Raw genomic sequence first — 20,083 nt, forward strand, 5'->3', positions numbered from 1 at the left:
TATTTCCAGACTTAGCAGATTGCATATAAATTAACGTGTATGTTTTATGTCTTGTATTCTGCACAGGGAAGTAGCATCATGGTATCGAGCCTTGGTCCAGGGTGTATTTGTACACGTCCAGTTATACATTGTGGATCAGTTATGCTTGAAATATTGCTTTCCCCTCCTCTGTCTCCAAAGGCCAAGTGAGAACTTGGGAGCTGTGTCTCTTCTCCCCTTGTATTGCAGATAGGGACAGGAAGGAGGAGCTAGATGCCTCTCCAGCTCTCAGTTTCTGCCTCTCTCCCTGGCTTTGATGGTCCTCTTATCTCCTCTCTGTATTTCCCATCCTTCTCCTAGGTGATTCATTTCTAGGCAACGTGCTGGCTGCTGCTGGAGCTGGGAACAGGGAGCGTTGTGTTATCCAGCATTGCTTCCCACCAGACAGCTTTCCCTCATCCCAAGGCATCTTAAACTGCAGGCTCAACCTGTTTGAGGATAAAGCTCTGACTTCATCTGGATGCTAGCAGGATTCCCTCTCCATCCTAGTGCATATCCACCGGGAAGCTCAGTATTCACAGAGCAGCAGCTCCTTACTTTTGCAGCTGGATGCTGAGATATTCCCATGCACATTTGTCACACATTGCTCAATAGAAGAGGATGTATGAAGAGAAGGCTGCAGCCGGCAATCCTGTATGTTCTTCCTCCCTGATCATCTAAAAGGCTTTCTGTGAGCCAGATCTGCACTAGGATCCTGAAGGATTATTGTCATTTTCTGCAGTTTGTCTGCTCTAGTATATGCGGCTAGATGGAGGATTTTCACTGGTGCATGTGAGATCATTTTGATGCACAGCTCTGGATGCTTAATGGGTATTTTAGTCTGAGGATCAAATATATTGTTTGGATTTGCTTGAAGGGAATTATTCATATTCAACTTGTCCCTAGACTTTTGCCTATTTGATCTAACCTGGTTTCTAACCTCAATGCCTCCATCTTTAACCCTGTAGAAACACTGGGATTAAACTCTTGTGAGATCTCTCTAACTATCCACGCTGCTACTAGTCTCCCTATGAAGATCTGATTTGTGGTCCACAGTCATTGAGAAGATGGACATTTTGCATGCTATGATCTGTCTGTCCGTCTTCTGGGCTTTATCCTGGGACAGAACAAGAGCAGACTCCAGATCAGACTCAATCATCCACATTGGTAAGATTTCTTGCATCATTTCTATTCCTTAGCAGTAATGCCTTGCAGTAACTTTGAATAAATAGATTCATATATTTAGATACATAGACATAGTGTTGGTAATGTTTTGTATGTTACCATTAATGTGAAATCTTGTTGCATTTGCCCTAGTCTACAACCACCTTAAAGGTATTAATATGGGCTATGATAGAATCTGTTGATCATACAGGTGTCTCTGCATTACAGCTATTTTTCCCAATCTGCAAGGGTTAATCCTTTCAGCAAAGTCTCCTATAATCATGTATATGTTACAGCATGGACACATCAATATTCTGTGGCATGTTCTGTATTACTCCACTGACTGCCAGCCTCTGTTTGAAGAGTTGTCCTTGTGACAGGTGTGATTGAGTGAGATGTACTGTGGGATCTAGTGCTGCTCACATCATCCCATGCTGCCTGGAGACCTCCTGTTCTAAGCTATAGTGAGGCTGAGGGATGCTTACAAAAGGCTGCATTCATGTGCCTGGGCTGCAGTGATCAGCCTTTGTGGGACACAAACCCTTGCAGACAGACAGAAAGAGAGAGAGAGAAAATGTGAAGCTTGAGATGTGTGTGGATTTCCTCTTAGAGGAACCAGTTAGTAGCCAAAAGCTTGAGGGCCCCACCTATTGGCAGCAAGGATGAAGGGAGCCTTTCTGAGAAAAAATATGAAAATAGCAATATCCCCACCATATTTCATGCACTTCTTTTCTGTAATTTATCTCATACATAGGACAGTGTATTTTATGTGACTGGTCCTGGTGGAGGCTTTTATTCTGTAAGTGCCATGTGCGGTAGGAGAGGAGAATGTACAGCAGTACTGGAGATAAACTGCACTGATTTCTTTACACCACCAGCACTGGCTGGTAATCTATAATCTGAACACGCAGGGCCCCTTAGAAAGGGAGTGGGCAGGAGGAGATCACTACAGCAAGAACATAAGCGTTATTCTCCTCCACCCTGTGTTCAGATCATGTAACTCTTTTTTTTTGGAAACTTAGCGGAGGTAAATCTGGCATCAGCATCTAGCCAAAATGTCATCCGGGACGCAGAACTTTAAATACACATGGTTGAAATAAAAGGAATTCAGCTTGCACATCTAGGTTGTTGGCAATTACCTTTTGCTTGGCTAGTAGATCATTTAGTTATATAACCTTCATTAATGAGTGTATTCAAGGAAAGAAAGAGAAAAATCTGGATGAGCGTAATGTGCCAATTAATATTGTCGTATGCTTTGACTATTGCTGCCATATTTTGGACTTGTATAAGTTGTTTTATAGTCTCTTCAGGGTCAACAACAGCAATGCATTACCTAGAGTAGGTCATTAAAAATGTCCCTGACCATGACTCAGGGTCAAATATCACCTACTGAGAAAGTGCCAAGGGATGTATAAATCTTGGTTATGTGATTTATTGAATTGTAATGCTGTGAAAGGGACTCAAATATTAGGAAATAGTCGGAATGAGGTCATTCTAGCCAATCGATAACTTGTAACATATTAAGGAATACAATACAGTATACTTACTGAAATTCCAGGATTGTGAGATGTTGCTAGGATTGTATAGGCTATGCATTAGTCTTCTCCCAACTGTGCTTGGTTTTGTCTTTATAAAAATAGATAAGCAATTATTAGGATATTGTTTCCAGTATCTGCATCTTTACAACATGTGACCACACATAGTGAAACAATGAAGCTACTTCCCAGACAATTAATTTAACTTGAATCACAATTAGTGCATTTGACAAGGGGATTAGCTCTTTTTATGGAGTACTTTATGTTGCCATGAAACTGGTAGATTGATAATTGTTGCACGTAGCGTATAATCATTTATAATTAGAATGCTGTCAATGTATCATCACAAAAGTAGTGCAAAAAAATCTCATTTGCTCAGCATCTGAAATTGTAAAGTTTGAAAGTTATAAAAATAGACTAAGATATTATCAAAGCTTTTCCATCTTAGTACTATAATAGGATTAACTGATTTGTAATTAAACCAGAGCAGGGTATACAACCCATGCAAAGTATATACCAGCCATTGATTTCTATTAGAGTCCATGTGCCTGTCAAAAGCTCGCTCATCCAGATTCCAATAATGTGCAGTGTTTCCCAAGTGCAGAAAACTGGTACCTTTATATTAAGAACTTTCATCAGAATAGGATGCATTTTTAAAGGCTTCAATAGATCACTACCAGAAAACTGACATGGTAATATCAATGATAAATCAATAGTACAACATCAAAGATACCTACATACTTCAGTAATCTTCAATCTCCAGAGTTCTTCATATCAATCATACAATATATATGATGGCTTAATAAAAAGGTTTAATACAATATTAGCTTCCACATATTCCTCACATGTATAAGATTTGTGGAGGTATCTACCATATAAAAAAACATCTCAGATCTCTCTTAAAGTCCCAATTTATCATGGGAAAGATTGTTATATTAGACCTTTTTTCTTATTGTTGTGAATGTGAGGAGTGGGTGTATGGGGGTGGGGAGAAGCCCAATACATTGATAGAGTAATTTCATCAGACTCACATTACTTGATTGCTTCGTAGTTTCCTAATGATCTGCATGCTGTATGAAGAGCAGAGAAGCCGTGAGTAGAATGGAAATGGTCTTGTACTTTATGAGGCCATTTACAAAAAAAACCCCTCTGATTTATGAAGCACAAATGCAGTAGAGACTAAGATAAGTCATGCTACCTAAGTTTTTTTTTTCAAATATCACTCCCCCTCTGTCATTTGTTCATATGCAACTGGTGATTGCCCGAAGATTTAATTAAATTGGGATTTAGTGGCATTTGAAGGCATTTCTCATTGCGGTGTTCACTTATAGAATGCATAGAGACCTGAAACCTCCTGTAGGAGAGGCAGTCTGTGAATTCCAGTTTGCCATTTACAGACTTTCTTGGTTGTTTTAATAAATTTGGTTACGACTTCTTATATTTATAAGTATACAAACTGACTTAAATTACACACACTGATATTACATACATTGGTCTTACTCAAAAATGACACTGGCATCAACATTTGGAGAAAAATAATCTACTGTAGACATAGATATGAGCTATAATTCATACCAGTCAGACCATGGTCCAACCTCCATCCCAAAAACCTAAAGTATTTTGTCAATTTAAAAAAGAAGAGAAAAGATGTAAAACAAAAGTCAATTACCTTACTAAGGAGTAAATGTTGCCATTAACTTCAAAAACTATTAGCATTTTTTTGTGGTAGTCATTATGAAAAAAAATAGATGTAAACTAAAAGCACAAGTTTAAAAAGTCATTCTTTTTCTTTCAAATAAATGACAATACAGGAGATAGCCAGTACTCCCTTACTGCAGCAAAAATCATCAGCTCTGTTGTAGTTCACAACGTCAAAAACAGAGCAAAGACAGCAAATGCCATTCTGTCTTTGCTAATTTGATTGGATTGGTTACAAATAGGACTGCCATCAGTAATGAGCCTCACATACCATGTCTGTCCTTCAGGAGGTTATTGTATTTATGCCATTTTCAATTTTTTTTTTGTAAAACTGGAAGTCAACAGCAAGAACTTAGGGCATCTATAAAAGAGAAATCAACCATAAGAGGAGGGGGTACTCACATCCGCGATTCAGTTCCTTTATTTAGTTGTGCAAAGACATGTTTAGTTGCAGTCCTAGAGATAACAAGCTTTTTTGGAACTGGATCACAGGTATGTGAGTTCTGCTCCTTTCTCTTTTATGGTGGATCTTCATACATCAGTCGGAAGCACTACAACAGTCTGCACAGTGCCTTGGCATGACCCACCACATTATTGAAATGCACTGATGCTCCTATAAAGTAGTGCCAGTTAACTTCTTCTCTTTTACTACTTATCAAAAATATCAAACCTCTTCCAAATGCTCCAATCCAATATGTGCATTTGTATTTTCCTAATCTTTAAAGAAACAAATAAAATTGTGGACCAAATAGAACCCACGCTCGCCTGTTATTCTTCCATGGAATTATAAAGTGAATTGACAACTGGTTGTCACCATTGCACAGATTGCGGGTTTGCCTGTTAGATGGGATACTAAGCAAGCTATGTTTGATATTCTTATGCTTGCTATGATAGAATACAGTCTTAAATGGGTTTTCCTGGTTTTTGATATTGACCAGCTATTTCTAGTATTGGCAATCAAATTCAGACTGAGTTGCACTCATATCATGCCCTGAATGAGTGTTATGTGACATCTTGTCATGTAAAGCAGAAGTGACACCCACTTCAGGCAGGCATTTTGCAGGGGTGTCGGACTCTTAATGGTTTCCTGAAGTTGTAACTGCTGCCTTGCTTTTCTGTCCAGAACATTATGTTCTTTTAGCTAGTGTTCTGATTTTAAATCAGTCCCCTTCAAGTAAAAAAGGCTGAGCTGTAATACCAGTCACAGACACCAAGCAATGTATGGCAATGCGCATGGGAGAAAGGGAAGAGACTGCAGCTCATCTGATCACTGCTGTCTTTTCACAGAACATCTTTAATGTGGCACCAATATTTACTCTTTTTTCCCTTTTAGGTAAACCCATGTAGATGGATGGATAGATAGATGTAAATAGAGGAAGCTAGCAAAACATTCCTTTATGTGACTATTGTAAAATATTGCATTTTAATATATACAATTATTTCTATAAATGATGTATTTCACAACCAATATTTATTTGAATTGGTCTGGTAAGAAGAATTTTTGCTGAAAATTTGACATAAGCATAAATAATTGATTCACATGTGTGTTCACACTGAATATAATTAGACAAGAGGTATAACATGAAGGTGAACTAGCAACTTTAGACAGACATTTGTAGTTTTTGAAGCATGCAGATGTCTCAGGGCAAAAACTTAAACAAACACTGCCACCTTCATGACAATTTATGACACCTTCATAATAAAATGTCCAGCAGCCTCCCCTCACTAATAAAATGTCCAGTAGCAGCCTACACTCACGAGTAAAATGTCTACCTGCAGCCTCCCCTCGCTAAAAAAATGTCTAGAAGCCTCCCCTCACTTGTAAATTATCCAGCAGTACAGCTCCTTCCATAACTAACGAAATGTCCAGCCGCAGCCTCTCCTCATTAAAGAAATGTCCACAGCAGTGTCCCCCCCTTCATTAATGAATGTCCACAGCAGAGCCCTGGATATTTCATTAATTAAGTACTCTATACTTATTTCCCTATGGCAATGTCTTCTTCTCCTCCTGGCAAAGCGGATAGAGGCATGTCAATGTGCCCTGTCCACACACATACGCTATGACGTCACACAGTTGTGAAACAGGTCCGTCCACTTTGCCAGGAAGAGAACAAGGTGCCGCTCTATAGAGACTCATCCTTTCCACAAGGAATAAACTTAGTAAAACCTAGTTAACAATTTATTCACACACTATTAGAGAAATAAAATTAATCAGAATGGTTGTGAACCTACTCCAGTCACACCAGAAAATATGTTTCATGCTGATCACACTGTACGCTAAGAAGGCATTTGACTGCATCAATTAGCCTTACACCTTGTAGGCCCTCAAAGCTATCAGATTAGGAGGTACCATTCTTAGATCTACCAAAGCTGTTTATTCTTCAACTTTTGGCCAAAGTGTTTGCCAGTTGAGCACTATTAGGCTCATTTCATCATTGGCACACACCAAGGCTCTCCCCTTTACCCTTTAGTTTTTATATTATAAATTGAACATCTGGCCCAGATATTAAAGGGCTATTCCCATGAAGACAATTTTCTTTTATGTACTAAAGACAACAAAATAACACATTCTCTAATTCACTGTTATTAACAAAAATGCAGCATTTCACAAATATATGTCCAACCTGTGTCTATCAGTCCTGGCGTACACAATTTCAGTTGTCCCTAGACATCACCCTGTAACTTCTGACTTCATCATCTTGGATTCCTGTGCAACAGCCGTGGAGTGGAGATTTCTGTCTCCCCACCAGAGTCTAGCACTGAGCTTACAGACACCCACTGACATCCTGCCAGCAAACAGCACATGGTGAGGAAAGAGAAGCTGCAAACTACAACCTACAAGCAGATAAGTGATATGGGGGAAGGTAGAGGCAGGCACATATCTGTGAGAGGCATCTCATGCCTCTCATCATCTCTGTACTGACACATAGAGAGAGAGATGAGACAGATCAATGTCAGAAGACAGATGAAAGTGTATATACACCTGTACCCTAATAATATAACTACTTTGTCACACCACAGAACTAGATTGATCATAATGTGTCTGCTTAGAGAGTCCCCGCCACACATTTTACACTGACTAGCCTAGGGAGCGATAGGATCTATAACAGCAATAACACTGAGCAACATTGTAAAGTAAGGGGCTAAAATGATCTTTATTGTGTACACATGACTAGAGGATTGAGAAGTGAGAATTTTCTTTTGTGGGAAAACCCATTTCAGACTGAACCCAGACATCTTTGGAGTTGTGACAGGAAACAGAAGGATACAGTGTTGCTATTTGCTGATTATGGTATTTGGACTTTGGAATAGCCAGGGAGCTCCTTGGAATCGGCAATGGAGGTTATTTGTAAATTCTTTTATTACAAATAAATGCCAATCTAGACAGTATGCTTGCTTCAGGAAAAATAGGAATTCCTCTGAGGTATGTAATGGCAGTGCATGAAATTTTGGACATTCAAAGTCAGTGCTGTACCTAGGTATTACATTACCTAGTGCTTCCTACAAATCCCTATACACTCACAACTAGGTACCCCTTATCACTAGCCTAACATACACATGTGTATCTCTACAAAAAAAACTGAATTAACCTGGCTAGTAAGAATAGCCACTTTCAAGATTCCAGCCACCTTCATTTCTAAAGCCCAAGCCTTAGTCACCAAGTTCATATGGAAAGGTAAAAACCCTCACCTTGTTAAACAGATATTAGCAAAACTAATAATAAAGAGTGTAAATGACCTCCGATTCCCAGACATAAAGGGATACTGCATGGCTATCAAGCCTTTTGCTGGGCATTCACAAAACATCTCAACCCCTGAATGCATATTGCGGAGAACCTTGGAAGAGGGTTTAGAATATATAGCTTACTGTTAGCTGCCCTTTGGGGTGTTTCCCTTCTTCATCATTTATCCCCCATGGCATTAGCCAAACTGCTGGAAGGCCCTCCACACCTTCCCTATTCTATTCCTATTTCTCTAGAAGACTATACAAACAATGGCATACACAGGTAACTGGGGATTGTTCCCATTACACAGCTACAGCAGTAGGTCTCCTTGCCAAATAGCAAGTTTCTCATATATGCTCTCCCCTCTTCTCCATTTATCGCATGGGTATTATTGCAAACTTTTCCACATGTTTTTTAAATCCACTAAAAGTATTAAACCAAACCTAAAAACATATCTCTCTGGCCTGACTTAAAAGTCAATATAAAGAAGTCCCGATATAGAGTTGTCTATGAAAGTTTTCCAACACTGGTTTCTGAACCGTGACTAATCACTGCTCAAGGGGATGTGGAGGGAGAGGAACAATACTCCATCTCTGCTGGAATTGCTCTAATAGCATCCTACTGTACCTTCATTTTCCAATTATTGGATTCACTTCTTGGATTGCTTGCTCTCAAGGACCCCTCAAATTGCATTGCTACTATTAGGCCTGGGTCTAGCTGTCAAACTAGCTGTCAAACTCCTCACCTTTGCCATAGTCCTAGAACAGTTGTGGCAAACCTTTGTCACTCAGAGGTGGCCCTCAGAGTCAACTCTGTGGGCACCCTGTATAGAGTTTGCCAGACAGGTTGATTGAGTACTCAAGCAGTGGGCCCCATAGCAAACTTTTGGCTGGGCCTCCCTTCATATATACGAGTGTATGTGTAGAGTAGAGGAAAAAAGGCAGCACTCCAAAACATCCGGTATGAGGTGTATATAGTGGGTTCTGTTTTATTCCATGTTTTAAGGTACAGCAAAGTACAGCAACGTTTCGGCTCGCTTGGAGCCTTTTTCAAGCGTGTGTATGTGTGTGTGTATGTGTATATACATAGCAACACTTCCTGGGTTTCCCGGTACTGCAAGAGGAACAAGGTGGTATGGAAAGGGCTAGATGATCATTGGAGCTCATGCCCCATGATTATTACTGTTCAAGGGAACCCTGGAGTGAAGATACAAAGATAATCAAATTTCCCCTCTGCTCTTGGTTTCTTCCAGAGGCCAATATGATTGAAAATTTAGAAAAAACAGTAAATTACTGACTCAGCACTATGTGATAAATACAGTAAGTGGGTTTTTTGGCTGTAGTTTGGGCACTCAATCTTTAAAAGCTTTAGAGTCCTAGAACCTCTTTTACCCCCCTTTTCCCATTTGATATGGACCTCATATGTTCACCTTTGAATATATCCTAGCCATCCTAAGTTTTATGTTCCATTATATTTTTCTGTCTATTGTGATATAAATGACCATACTGATCCACTTCTAAGCTTATTTCTTTGCTAAATTAACTTGGTGGGCCCCTGCACAGTTGTCTTTTTATTATATGTATCTGAGGATGACATTTTACTCGCTTTTCTAAGTCTATATTATAAGAAACCTCAATTTAAAAAAATGAAACATAAAAAAGGGGATAATATTAAACAGAATTATATGAAAGAGGTTGCAGAATTATTGCTTCATTTGGAAAAACCAATGTCTAAAAAAATGTATGTGGTAAGAGTTGAGTTACTCCACCGATATTTGAAACTAATTACAGGTGAACTGTATTTTGACCTCATATATTTAAATAGACCTGTGGCCTGCTGACAGTGTCTGTCTAAATGTGAAAACATGCAACAAAGATCTGATTAATGCATAACATTTGTATTAAATACATGGAGGTGATATCTCTTAACATTACAAATGTAGTTTCCTTAAATGTAGTTTTTGCATATTAATTTAACCAGTTCCTTTATAGAATAATTTTCCTTCCTAAAACTTGTGCATATGGATGCCTTGTTCTACCATTACCCTCTAAACAATTGTTCTTGTATGCCCCTCATCAAGTCCTGTGAGATTCCTATTTAATGGTGCTTGAGGAAGCGCATACAAATGCACTTGTGAATTATCCTGAGCTTTTGTTGCTAGAAAAATGCATAATGCGGGTCATTAATGTATGTTCAATACAATAACAAATGCTTGGTGAGTATATGATATGCAAACTGTTCATGGTCATGCCTGTGTAGTTGGCTGATGTCTATGTACCACAATAGAAAATAGCATATGCTAGCTATGGGGCCATGGCTGAAAAACAAGCTTTATATTGGGAGCAGTATGTTCCTTATCGGATAACAACACAATGATAAAAAAACAAGGGATGATATTTTATGCCATACAGCAGTGGTGGTGAACCTATGGCACTGGTGCCAGAGATGGCACTCGGACACCTCTGTGGGCACACGGGCTGTCTCCCAGGCACAGAGTTTGCCTGACATGGCACCTTCCTGCAGTCTCAGGCAGTCCAATAGTAGTGACCTGCTATTTTAAAGTGACCCATCCTGTGCTGCATGGTCCTGTCCAAAGAGTAAGAAGGTGTGGACAGGGTGGAATTGGAGCTCAAACATTCTGGTAGCAATAAGTTTGTTACTGCCTAAATTGCTGTGTTGGCACTTTGGGAAAAGCTATTGTGTCTTGGGTCTCATTTTGGGCACTCAATCTCTAAAAGGTTCTCCATCACTGCCATACAGTATGCCATACAATATGATTCTGTATACCTGCTGTATTATGGAGCTACGGTACATTACATTCCTGTATTGTTTGAGTTAGAAAAAGTAATTGATATTATAGAGGGGTTTTTATTACTTTGCTTACCACTGCAAAAATAAATGAAACAAAAGTGAATTGCATTATGCCTCAGCACAACACCACATGGGCAACTAGACTCATCACCATCTTTAGGAAGATTGTGTAGACTCCTTTGGTTCTAGTAATTCATTGTTCTTTCACGTGACCCCAAAACTGAGGGTAAAAAATTGTTTAACAAAAAGGTTGTGGGCACTAACAGAAGTAAGATACAGAATACAATAAAACATTTATGTTTAATCCAAAAAAATAAATGATTTATACAACATTAGTTTTATTGGATTAAACATATTGGGGCACATTTGCTAAGGGCTGTGCTCCAGTTTTCTGTTGGACTTTACACGTTTGCACAAAAAAATTGGTGCTCTCTGTTGGGGCAGTGCAGAGGCCGCAAGATCAATGAAGAATCTGGCACACACTACACAGGCAAACTACATTTAGTGCAGTTTGCCCTGTTCTTAGTAAATGTGCCCCATATTGTTTTATTATTATTTAATGACTATTCTGTTTCTCAATTCCACTAGTGTCCACAACCTTTCCTAAAACCATCCACTTTCACCTCATCACTGCGGGAAATCTAGATGGCCTTTGGCAAACTTAAAATAGGCAGCAACTTTTTTTAGGGTAGGAGGTGGACAGCTTCAGAGGTGTTGTTCAATGTACATTGATTTTGATGGTTGTCGGATAACCAAAGTTGTTTGCAGTTTACAGAGTGTTCAGTAGGGTCTTTATTTAATAGCACCATTTAATGAGCAAGGCAAGTAAACCCACAGTCCTAATCTCATCCCTTTACTCAAAATAGGTTTTTCCAATTAGCTCTTGAAGTACCGTAATTAAAACAGAGGTACTGTTTATTTTTCTGACCCTTACTGTAGATGTTTAGTGATGCCATAAAATATCAATGAAGAAAGAGATTTCACATGCTCTATGCAATACTGGCACCTTACTGCAGTATCCAGAGACCTTTTACATTGACAAATTCATTCATAAATGTTTTTAAAGGGAGGCTACATGTGTAGGGCTGGATTTTATGTAACAGTGGCAATGGGACCTAAAGAAATACTGGACTGTAATAATTTAAAGGTATGTTCACACTATTTTATGTCTGTGCTATACATAAAACAATGCATTTTGTAGACCCTAATTTCCACAGTCCGATGCTGATAACAAAATATCCAAATATTACTAAATATTACTAAATATACTAATAAAACTAATCGAAATACATGAATAAATATGGTAGTTAATGGTATAATAGTCATAAATATATAATAATGGGTCTTATATTACAACAGTTCAATAAAACAGCATTTATTTGATTATGGGCTAGAAACAAGGCCAAACGTTGTGTACTAAAAGTTGTTAGGAGAACAATTAGATTAGTACAGGAAAAGCCAAAGACTAATAGTCCATAGAAATGGTTTGGGTAAACATTGCCATAAAATAGTATTTTTAATTCATGGCATCTAGTAGAAGCCAAGAAACTACCAATGTGGTTAAAAAAAATAATCAGTTTTATATATAATGAATGCTTGTGGAGCAAATCTCCTCATAATTGTGCAAAGTTAGATTTTTTGGTCATTAGGATAATTTTTATTACATTATGCAAATATGTGTGAGCATAGGGATTGGCAAATTGTGTATTTTATTATAGCTCGGTCATTACTTACTATTATTACTGCACAGTGCATGTTTTTACAACTTAACTGATGTCTTGTCAACTTCTGTTAGGGGGAAGTGATGACATCCCAAACAATATGCCTCTACAGAATTAATTACATTGTTTCTTAATGATGACTCCCCTGACATATCATTCAATAATATCTTTCAGGTGTACATCATTAAGAGGCTTGGGAAGCTGTTTGGATTTTTCTTTTAGACAATGTCTTGAGAGAAATTAGATTCCCTAGAGAAGTATTTTTCAATGTGGAAATCATCAACAACTTAAAAAGGAATTATTTCCATAATTATGCTGGTTTAACAAGGCCCATTGTCGTTTTGCAAACCATGTTTAATCCAAGATATTTACCAACTGGCTTTTATCTGTTTCAATTTTCCATAGATGTGTTTGTCATATTTTTCAAGAATAAGCAATGGGCAAAGTTATTTTCATAATTGTATCACCTATGTGTGACATAGACATTTGTAGACCGGTAACATTATGAAAGTACAGTCATAGGCAATGGGTTTATGTAATAGACATTGATAATTAAACTCTTCAAAGCAACCTCTTTAAAAATTTCACCTAGTTCTAGACTTGCATAAAATTCAACCTTTCCCTGCAAAAGACGTATCTCAAATGTCAACATTATGGCTGAGGATGTATGAGATACATCCTGGATTCTAGGAGTCATAACTCTGGATCCCTGGCACATATTTTTTTTCTCTTCTTTCGTATGAATCTAAAATTGTGTTTCTAGGTGCCAGTGACAAATTCAGGTGCAATTTTTATGGAACTTTTGCTCCCCTCAGCAGAAGAATGCTATTGACATAAACTGTAATGAAGTATTAAAATGTAATCAGTCTGTTGATTTGGACAGAAGATGTCACATGTCCACATCACGTGTCCTGCAGCTACCTGTGCAAATCATGTAATCACCACTATGTTTGGCTGCAGTAGGTTGCTTACAGTGCATCCAGTATTGCCAGTGTTAGGATGAAACCCATCTCAGTGTGGTAATGTGCAGTAATGGTAATTGAACACATCATTACTATGTGGGAGGAGCTGTTACTGAGAACTATGAGATCATGAGACTTGTAGTTTCCAGTGGGGACCATCTTGGTGATAACTCTGCATACTTTAGAAAGCCCATAACAGTTTGTGAATCATAAAATAAACTATCCATTTTGTGATTAATTACAAAATTAAGATTAATTACAAAATTTATTTGTAGCATTATGGGTTTTTGTATCAGACATTCATATTCCAGGAATACCCCTTGTGACACAGTCAGGGGTTTGTTGCTGGATGGGAGGTATTATCCTCTCAGCTTGTGTTGCTCAGAGTAATGCAGCAAGCTGAAATCAAGCACCGGACCAAACTTCAAGCACCGGTCCAAACCGGGTTTTCAGGGTGTTCCAGCTAACAAAGCTCAGCTGGAAGTGTGCACAAGAGAGTGGAGTGAGCTCTAGTCTCAGAGGGAGAAGCTTGTTCCAAGAGCAAACACGTGTCCTGTCTAGGAGGACAGGTTGGCTGTTTTGGACTTTAAATGGACTAAGTGCTATGCAGCAGCTTCTGCAAGGTGTGAACATACACCAACAATTTGGACTATTTGTGAAGACCCTGCTACTGGGTGAGAAGGCCAAGCCTGGTCTGTATGTTTATGTTTTAAACAAGCATGAAGACAATGCTGGATTTTTGTTCCATTTGTTTTGTGGTGTGAATAAACACTGAACTGAACTGAGAACTGTCTCTTTCCCTCTGTCTGCGACCGCTACCTAGCTTATACCTGAGCAATACCCCACAACTGGTGGCTTGGAGCGGGCAAAACGCAGTGAGGGTGGTGCAAAACCGGAGTTCTTTTTTTTTTTTTTTTTTTTTCTGGGCACCATTGCATGTCGTGGATTAAACCTGCAAAGTTTCAGCTAGCATCACCGGACAAGATGGAGGAGCTGATTAAACAACTTGTGCAAGCTAATGTTCAGCAGCAGATGGCACACTCTGAGGCTATGCAGGCCCAGCAACAGACTAACGACTTACTGCTACAACAAATAAAGGCGCTGCGTGAGACTCCAACAGTGGTGACCCAGCTACAGCCTGCGGCCAGAGAGAGAGTCCGAACTGCGCTGAGAAAGCTGACAGCGGAGGATGACGTAGAGGCCTTCCTGGCGGTGTTCGAGAGAACGGCAGAGCGTGAGGGGCTGCAGCCTGACCAGTGGGCTGAAGTGGTGGCCCCGTTCCTGACTGGCGATGCGTTAAAGGCATATTTTGACCTCACTCAGGAGGATGCCCTGGACTACAAGAAGTTGAAAGGTGAGATCCTGGCACGCATGGGGGTCAATGTTTATGTGCGGGCCCAACGTGTATATCAGTGGGGGTTTGTGGAATCCCGAGCTGCCAGGTCTCAAGCTTATGACCTACTGCACCTGGTAAAAAGGTGGCTTCAGCCTGAGACTTTAACCCCAGCCCAAATAGTGGAGAGGGTGGTGGTAGACCGTTTTGTGCGCACTCTGCCGGTTGCCATTCAGCGCTGGGTAGGTCAAGGTGACCCAGGTAATTTAGACCAGCTGGTTGGTCTGGTGGAACGTTACATAGCCACCCAGGACTTTGTGCGGGACTGTACCCCTACACGTAAGCCACCCCGTCCCTCACCCCCACTTGCAGTGACTGAGGAAAAGCCCCGACCTTCTGCTGGGAGTAGCTCCCCAACGATGTCCAAACAACGTTCCACAAAGATTCGTGAGGTCCCCACACTCCGCTGTTGGCGCTGTCATGTCCTGGGACATGTGGCTGCAAATTGCCCCTTGGCCTCCGAACCTATGGACTGTGGGTACGCTCACCGTACTTCCTTCTATGCACGGCCTGTATGTACCGCTGACGTCCTGGATGCAGATAGGGCACCTCCCATGTGCCCAGTGTCCGTTGATGGGTGCAGGGCTAATGCACTACTTGACTCAGGGAGCCTAGTGACCATAGTACGGGATACCCTGGCGCTACCCTCTCAGTTCACTAGTCGCAAGGTTCGAGTATTGTGTATTCATGGAGACTTAAAAGATTATCCAACCGCACTGGTGGTCATAAAAACACCTGCTGGGAGGAAAGTCCACGAGGTGGCAGTAGCATCAAATCTGCCCTATGACCTAATTATAGGAAGAGACTTTCCATTATTCTCTGCACTATGGCCATCGTTACTGCATGTCAGTCCCCAGGGGTCAGGGAGAGCAATAGCTGAAGGTCATGTTCCAGACCTAGAACCAGAACCTTGGGAACCCGAGGCGGAAGGGCCAGCGGTAGGGGTGACCGCCACTTCGGTGGATGATGGGGAGACACTACCAATGAATGTAATGGTTGGGGAAGTAGAGGACTTGCCGCCAGGCCCTGAATTGTCAGACTTAAACGTCTCTGGTGATAATTTTGGTACGGCGCAACTCCGGGACCAGACTCTGTCCCGAGCCTGGGGGAATGTGTTAATGGTTGAAGGTGAGCCACAACAACCAGGAGCTGAGGCAGTTTTTCCTCGTTTTGTGGTTCACCATAATTTACTGTATCGGGTCACCCAACTACGGGGTGAGAATGTTGAACAATTAATAGTGCCTCAGGCATATCGTAGGATGGTACTGGATCTTGCTCACCAACATGTTTTAGGTGGACACCTTGGGCCGCAGAAAACCCAGGACCGTATACTGCAGCGATTTTACTGGCCCAGTGTGTTCAAAGAGGTGGAAGAGTTTTGTAAGTCCTGTCCGACCTGTCAAATAACTAGCCCCCAGCAGCACTTCCGCAGTCCCCTAGTACCCCTCCCAATTATCGAGGTACCTTTTGAGAGAATTGCCATGGACCTTGTGGGTCCAGTACCTAAATCTGCTAGGGGTCACCAACATATTTTAGTTGTCCTTGACTACGCAACCCGGTATCCAGAAGCAGTGCCACTGCGTCATACCTCTGCCAAACTTATAGCTAAGGAGTTAATGGAGATGTTTTCAAGGGTTGGGATACCTAAGGAGATTCTGACAGACCAGGGGACTCCCTTCATGTCGAAGGTCATGAAGGAACTCTGCAAGTTGCTGGGGATTAAACAGTTAAGGACTTCAGTTTACCACCCCCAAACAGACGGCCTGGTGGAGAGATTTAATCAAACTTTGAAAAATATGCTGAAAAGAGCAGTGTCCAAGGATGGAAGGGACTGGGATCTGCTTCTGCCCTATCTTATGTTCGCAGTGCGAGAGGTGCCCCAGGCCTCTACTGGGTTCTCGCCCTTTGAATTACTATATGGCAGACATCCCCGAGGTTTGCTGGACGTGGCCAAAGAGGCATGGGAGCAACAGCCCACTCCGCATAAGAGTGTCATTGAATATGTCACTAAGATGCAGGAGCGGATGGAGACCGTGTTGCCCCTTGTCAGGGAACATATGGAGGCGGCTCAGCGAGCCCAGAGTCAGGTCGACAATAGAGTAGCTAAGGTACGGAGCTTTAACCCAGGAGACAGAGTCTTGGTTTTAGTACCAACGGTAGACAGTAAGTTCCTCGCAAGGTGGCAAGGCCCTTACGAAATTCTGGAAAAAGTAAGCAATGTAAATTACAAGGTACATCAGCCAGGGCGGCGGAAGCCAGAGCAGGTCTACCATGTCAATTTGCTAAAGCCTTGGAGAGATAGGGAGACCTGCGTTGGGAGCACCCCGCAGCCGGTATGTTTAGGGGAAGGGAAACCAGTACCTCCAACTGTTCCCGGGGAAGCGGCTGCCACAGTGCGCATTGCTGACAGCCTTTCCCCTAAACAGGCTCAAGAGGCCAAGGAGTTCATTAGTCGGAACACGGACGTGTTCTCTGACCTCCCTGGACGTACTTCCGTAATCCAACATGACATTGTCACGGAGCCCCAGGCAAAAGTCCGGCTAAAGCCGTACCGGGTGCCCGAAGCTCGGCGACAAGCCATCACGGAGGAAGTACAGTTGATGCTGCGGCTGGACGTAATTGAAGAGTCAAGAAGTGAGTGGGCAAGCCCAATAGTTTTGATACCCAAACCAGATGGGACGCTACGTTTCTGTAACGATTTTCGTAAACTGAACGAAGTGTCCAAATTTGATGCTTATCCCATGCCCCGGGTGGACGAGCTAATTGAGCGCTTAGGACAGGCCAGGTATTTTTCTACCTTGGACCTCACTAAAGGGTACTGGCAAGTGCCCTTGACGGAGGCTGCCAAGGAGAAAACTGCCTTTATCACACCTGAGGGACTATTTCAGTATAAAGTGTTACCCTTTGGCCTGCATGGCGCCCCGGCCACGTTCCAGCGTTTAATGGACATTGTGCTTCGTCCACATCGGCGTTACGCGTCAGCGTACCTCGATGATATTGTCATTTTCAGTGCTGACTGGGAGAGTCATCTGGCAAAAGTGCAGGCTGTAGTAGACTCCCTCCGTAGGGCCGGGCTAACTGCTAACCCAAAGAAATGTGCCATAGGGCTAGAGGAGGCACGGTACTTAGGCTATATCATTGGGCGTGGAGTCATCAAACCCCAGATGAATAAGGTAGAGGCAATACGGAGTTGGCCACGGCCTGTCACCACCAGGCAAATAAAGTCATTCCTGGGGATGGTGGGGTATTATATGAGATTTATTCCCCATTTTGCTACTGTAGCGGCTCCATTGACAGGGCTCCTGAAGGGACGTAAGACAGTGATGGTTCGCTGGAATGACCAAGCGGAGAAGGCTTTTTCCGCTTTGAAGTCGGCCTTGTGCGGGTCACCAGTCCTGGTGACACCCGACTTCAAGAGGGAGTTTGTAGTACAGACCGATGCCTCTGAAGTGGGCCTCGGTGCTGTACTATCTCAGGAAATTAATGGGGAAGAGCATCCTGTTGGGTTCCTGAGTCGCAAGCTCACCCCAGCCGAAACCAGGTACAGTATAGTGGAGAGGGAGTGCCTAGCCATCAAGTGGGCACTCGAGTCTCTCCGCTATTATCTGTTGGGGAGGAAGTTCCGACTGGTGACTGACCATTCACCTCTCAAGTGGATGAGCCAGGCCAAGGAGAGGAATGCTCGGGTCACCAGATGGTTCTTGTCTCTACAGAACTTCAAATTCACAGTGGAACACAGAGCAGGCCGGCTACAGGGGAATGCAGATGCCCTGTCCCGGGTGCACTGTCTGGCGAGTGTTCATCCCCTCAAGGTTGAACAAAGGGAGGGGGTATGTGACACAGTCAGGGGTTTGTTGCTGGATGGGAGGTATTATCCTCTCAGCTTGTGTTGCTCAGAGTAATGCAGCAAGCTGAAATCAAGCACCGGACCAAACTTCAAGCACCGGTCCAAACCGGGTTTTCAGGGTGTTCCAGCTAACAAAGCTCAGCTGGAAGTGTGCACAAGAGAGTGGAGTGAGCTCTAGTCTCAGAGGGAGAAGCTTGTTCCAAGAGCAAACACGTGTCCTGTCTAGGAGGACAGGTTGGCTGTTTTGGACTTTAAATGGACTAAGTGCTATGCAGCAGCTTCTGCAAGGTGTGAACATACACCAACAATTTGGACTATTTGTGAAGACCCTGCTACTGGGTGAGAAGGCCAAGCCTGGTCTGTATGTTTATGTTTTAAACAAGCATGAAGACAATGCTGGATTTTTGTTCCATTTGTTTTGTGGTGTGAATAAACACTGAACTGAACTGAGAACTGTCTCTTTCCCTCTGTCTGCGACCGCTACCTAGCTTATACCTGAGCAATACCCCACACCCTTTAATACCTAACTGCATAGTAATTTTTAGGATGTTTGTGGAAGTGAAGTTGCAGTCCCCTGTTTTGTTGACATGGGAAGAGCCCAGCAGTTGGACCACCCAAAGTCAGACATTTTCCCTCTTCTGAAGTGTAGATATGGGATAAATTTTGTGTCAATTACTAAAACTGGATTCTACACAAGCTTGTAACTTTGTCCTACTAATTTGTGTTAGAAATAGTGTTCCCATTGCATAAAGATATGTTCTCTTTTAAATCTTTGTTGAAATGATGCCACACATCATTGAAGATTTGGTGAAATATTGCTAAAATGCATCATACCACTCCTCCACTGTGTTTATTTTCTCTATGATTGTGAACACCAGTGTCCAAAATGATCATACCTTAATATTTTAAATTTAGAAAAATTAAGTGAAAGAGCAAAATCCATTCTGGGAGCTGAACCTCATTTCATTCATTCAAAACCTCTAAATGCCTCAGAGCTAAAATTAATTGGCTTTTTGTTTTGTCAAGGCAAGAATGTATCAGTTCAACGCACAAATGCATTTCCATTGTAATGGTAAAAACAAACAGCAGGGATTAAAAAGAAAAAAACAATAACAATAAACAGAATCTCTGGACATTTCAACATTGCAGGTTAAATAAATTATTCCTGTACACATTTAGTGTTCTTAATGTATCCTTCTGGAGACCTTAA

General features: G+C 41.6%; 1 protein-coding gene across 2 annotated transcripts in view; it reads left to right on the forward strand.

Moving 5' to 3' along the window:
* Positions 1-233: 233 nt before the first annotated feature.
* Positions 234-20,083, forward strand: part of GRID2 (glutamate ionotropic receptor delta type subunit 2) — a 716,446-nt gene continuing 696,596 nt past the window's right edge. Inside the window, exon 1 of one of the 2 annotated variants that reach the window (XR_011849003.1) lies at positions 234-1,185. Coding sequence is in view for 1 of the 2 variants with exons in the window: in XM_072117803.1 (XP_071973904.1) it covers positions 1,086-1,185 (100 nt within the window). In the remaining variant the exon portion in view is untranslated. The remainder of the gene's footprint in view (positions 1,186-20,083) is intronic. The other variant, XM_072117803.1, reaches the window with a different exon arrangement.

This window comes from Engystomops pustulosus, chromosome 1 (genome assembly GCF_040894005.1).
Source record: "Engystomops pustulosus chromosome 1, aEngPut4.maternal, whole genome shotgun sequence".
Taxonomy (NCBI): Eukaryota; Metazoa; Chordata; class Amphibia; order Anura; family Leptodactylidae; genus Engystomops; species Engystomops pustulosus.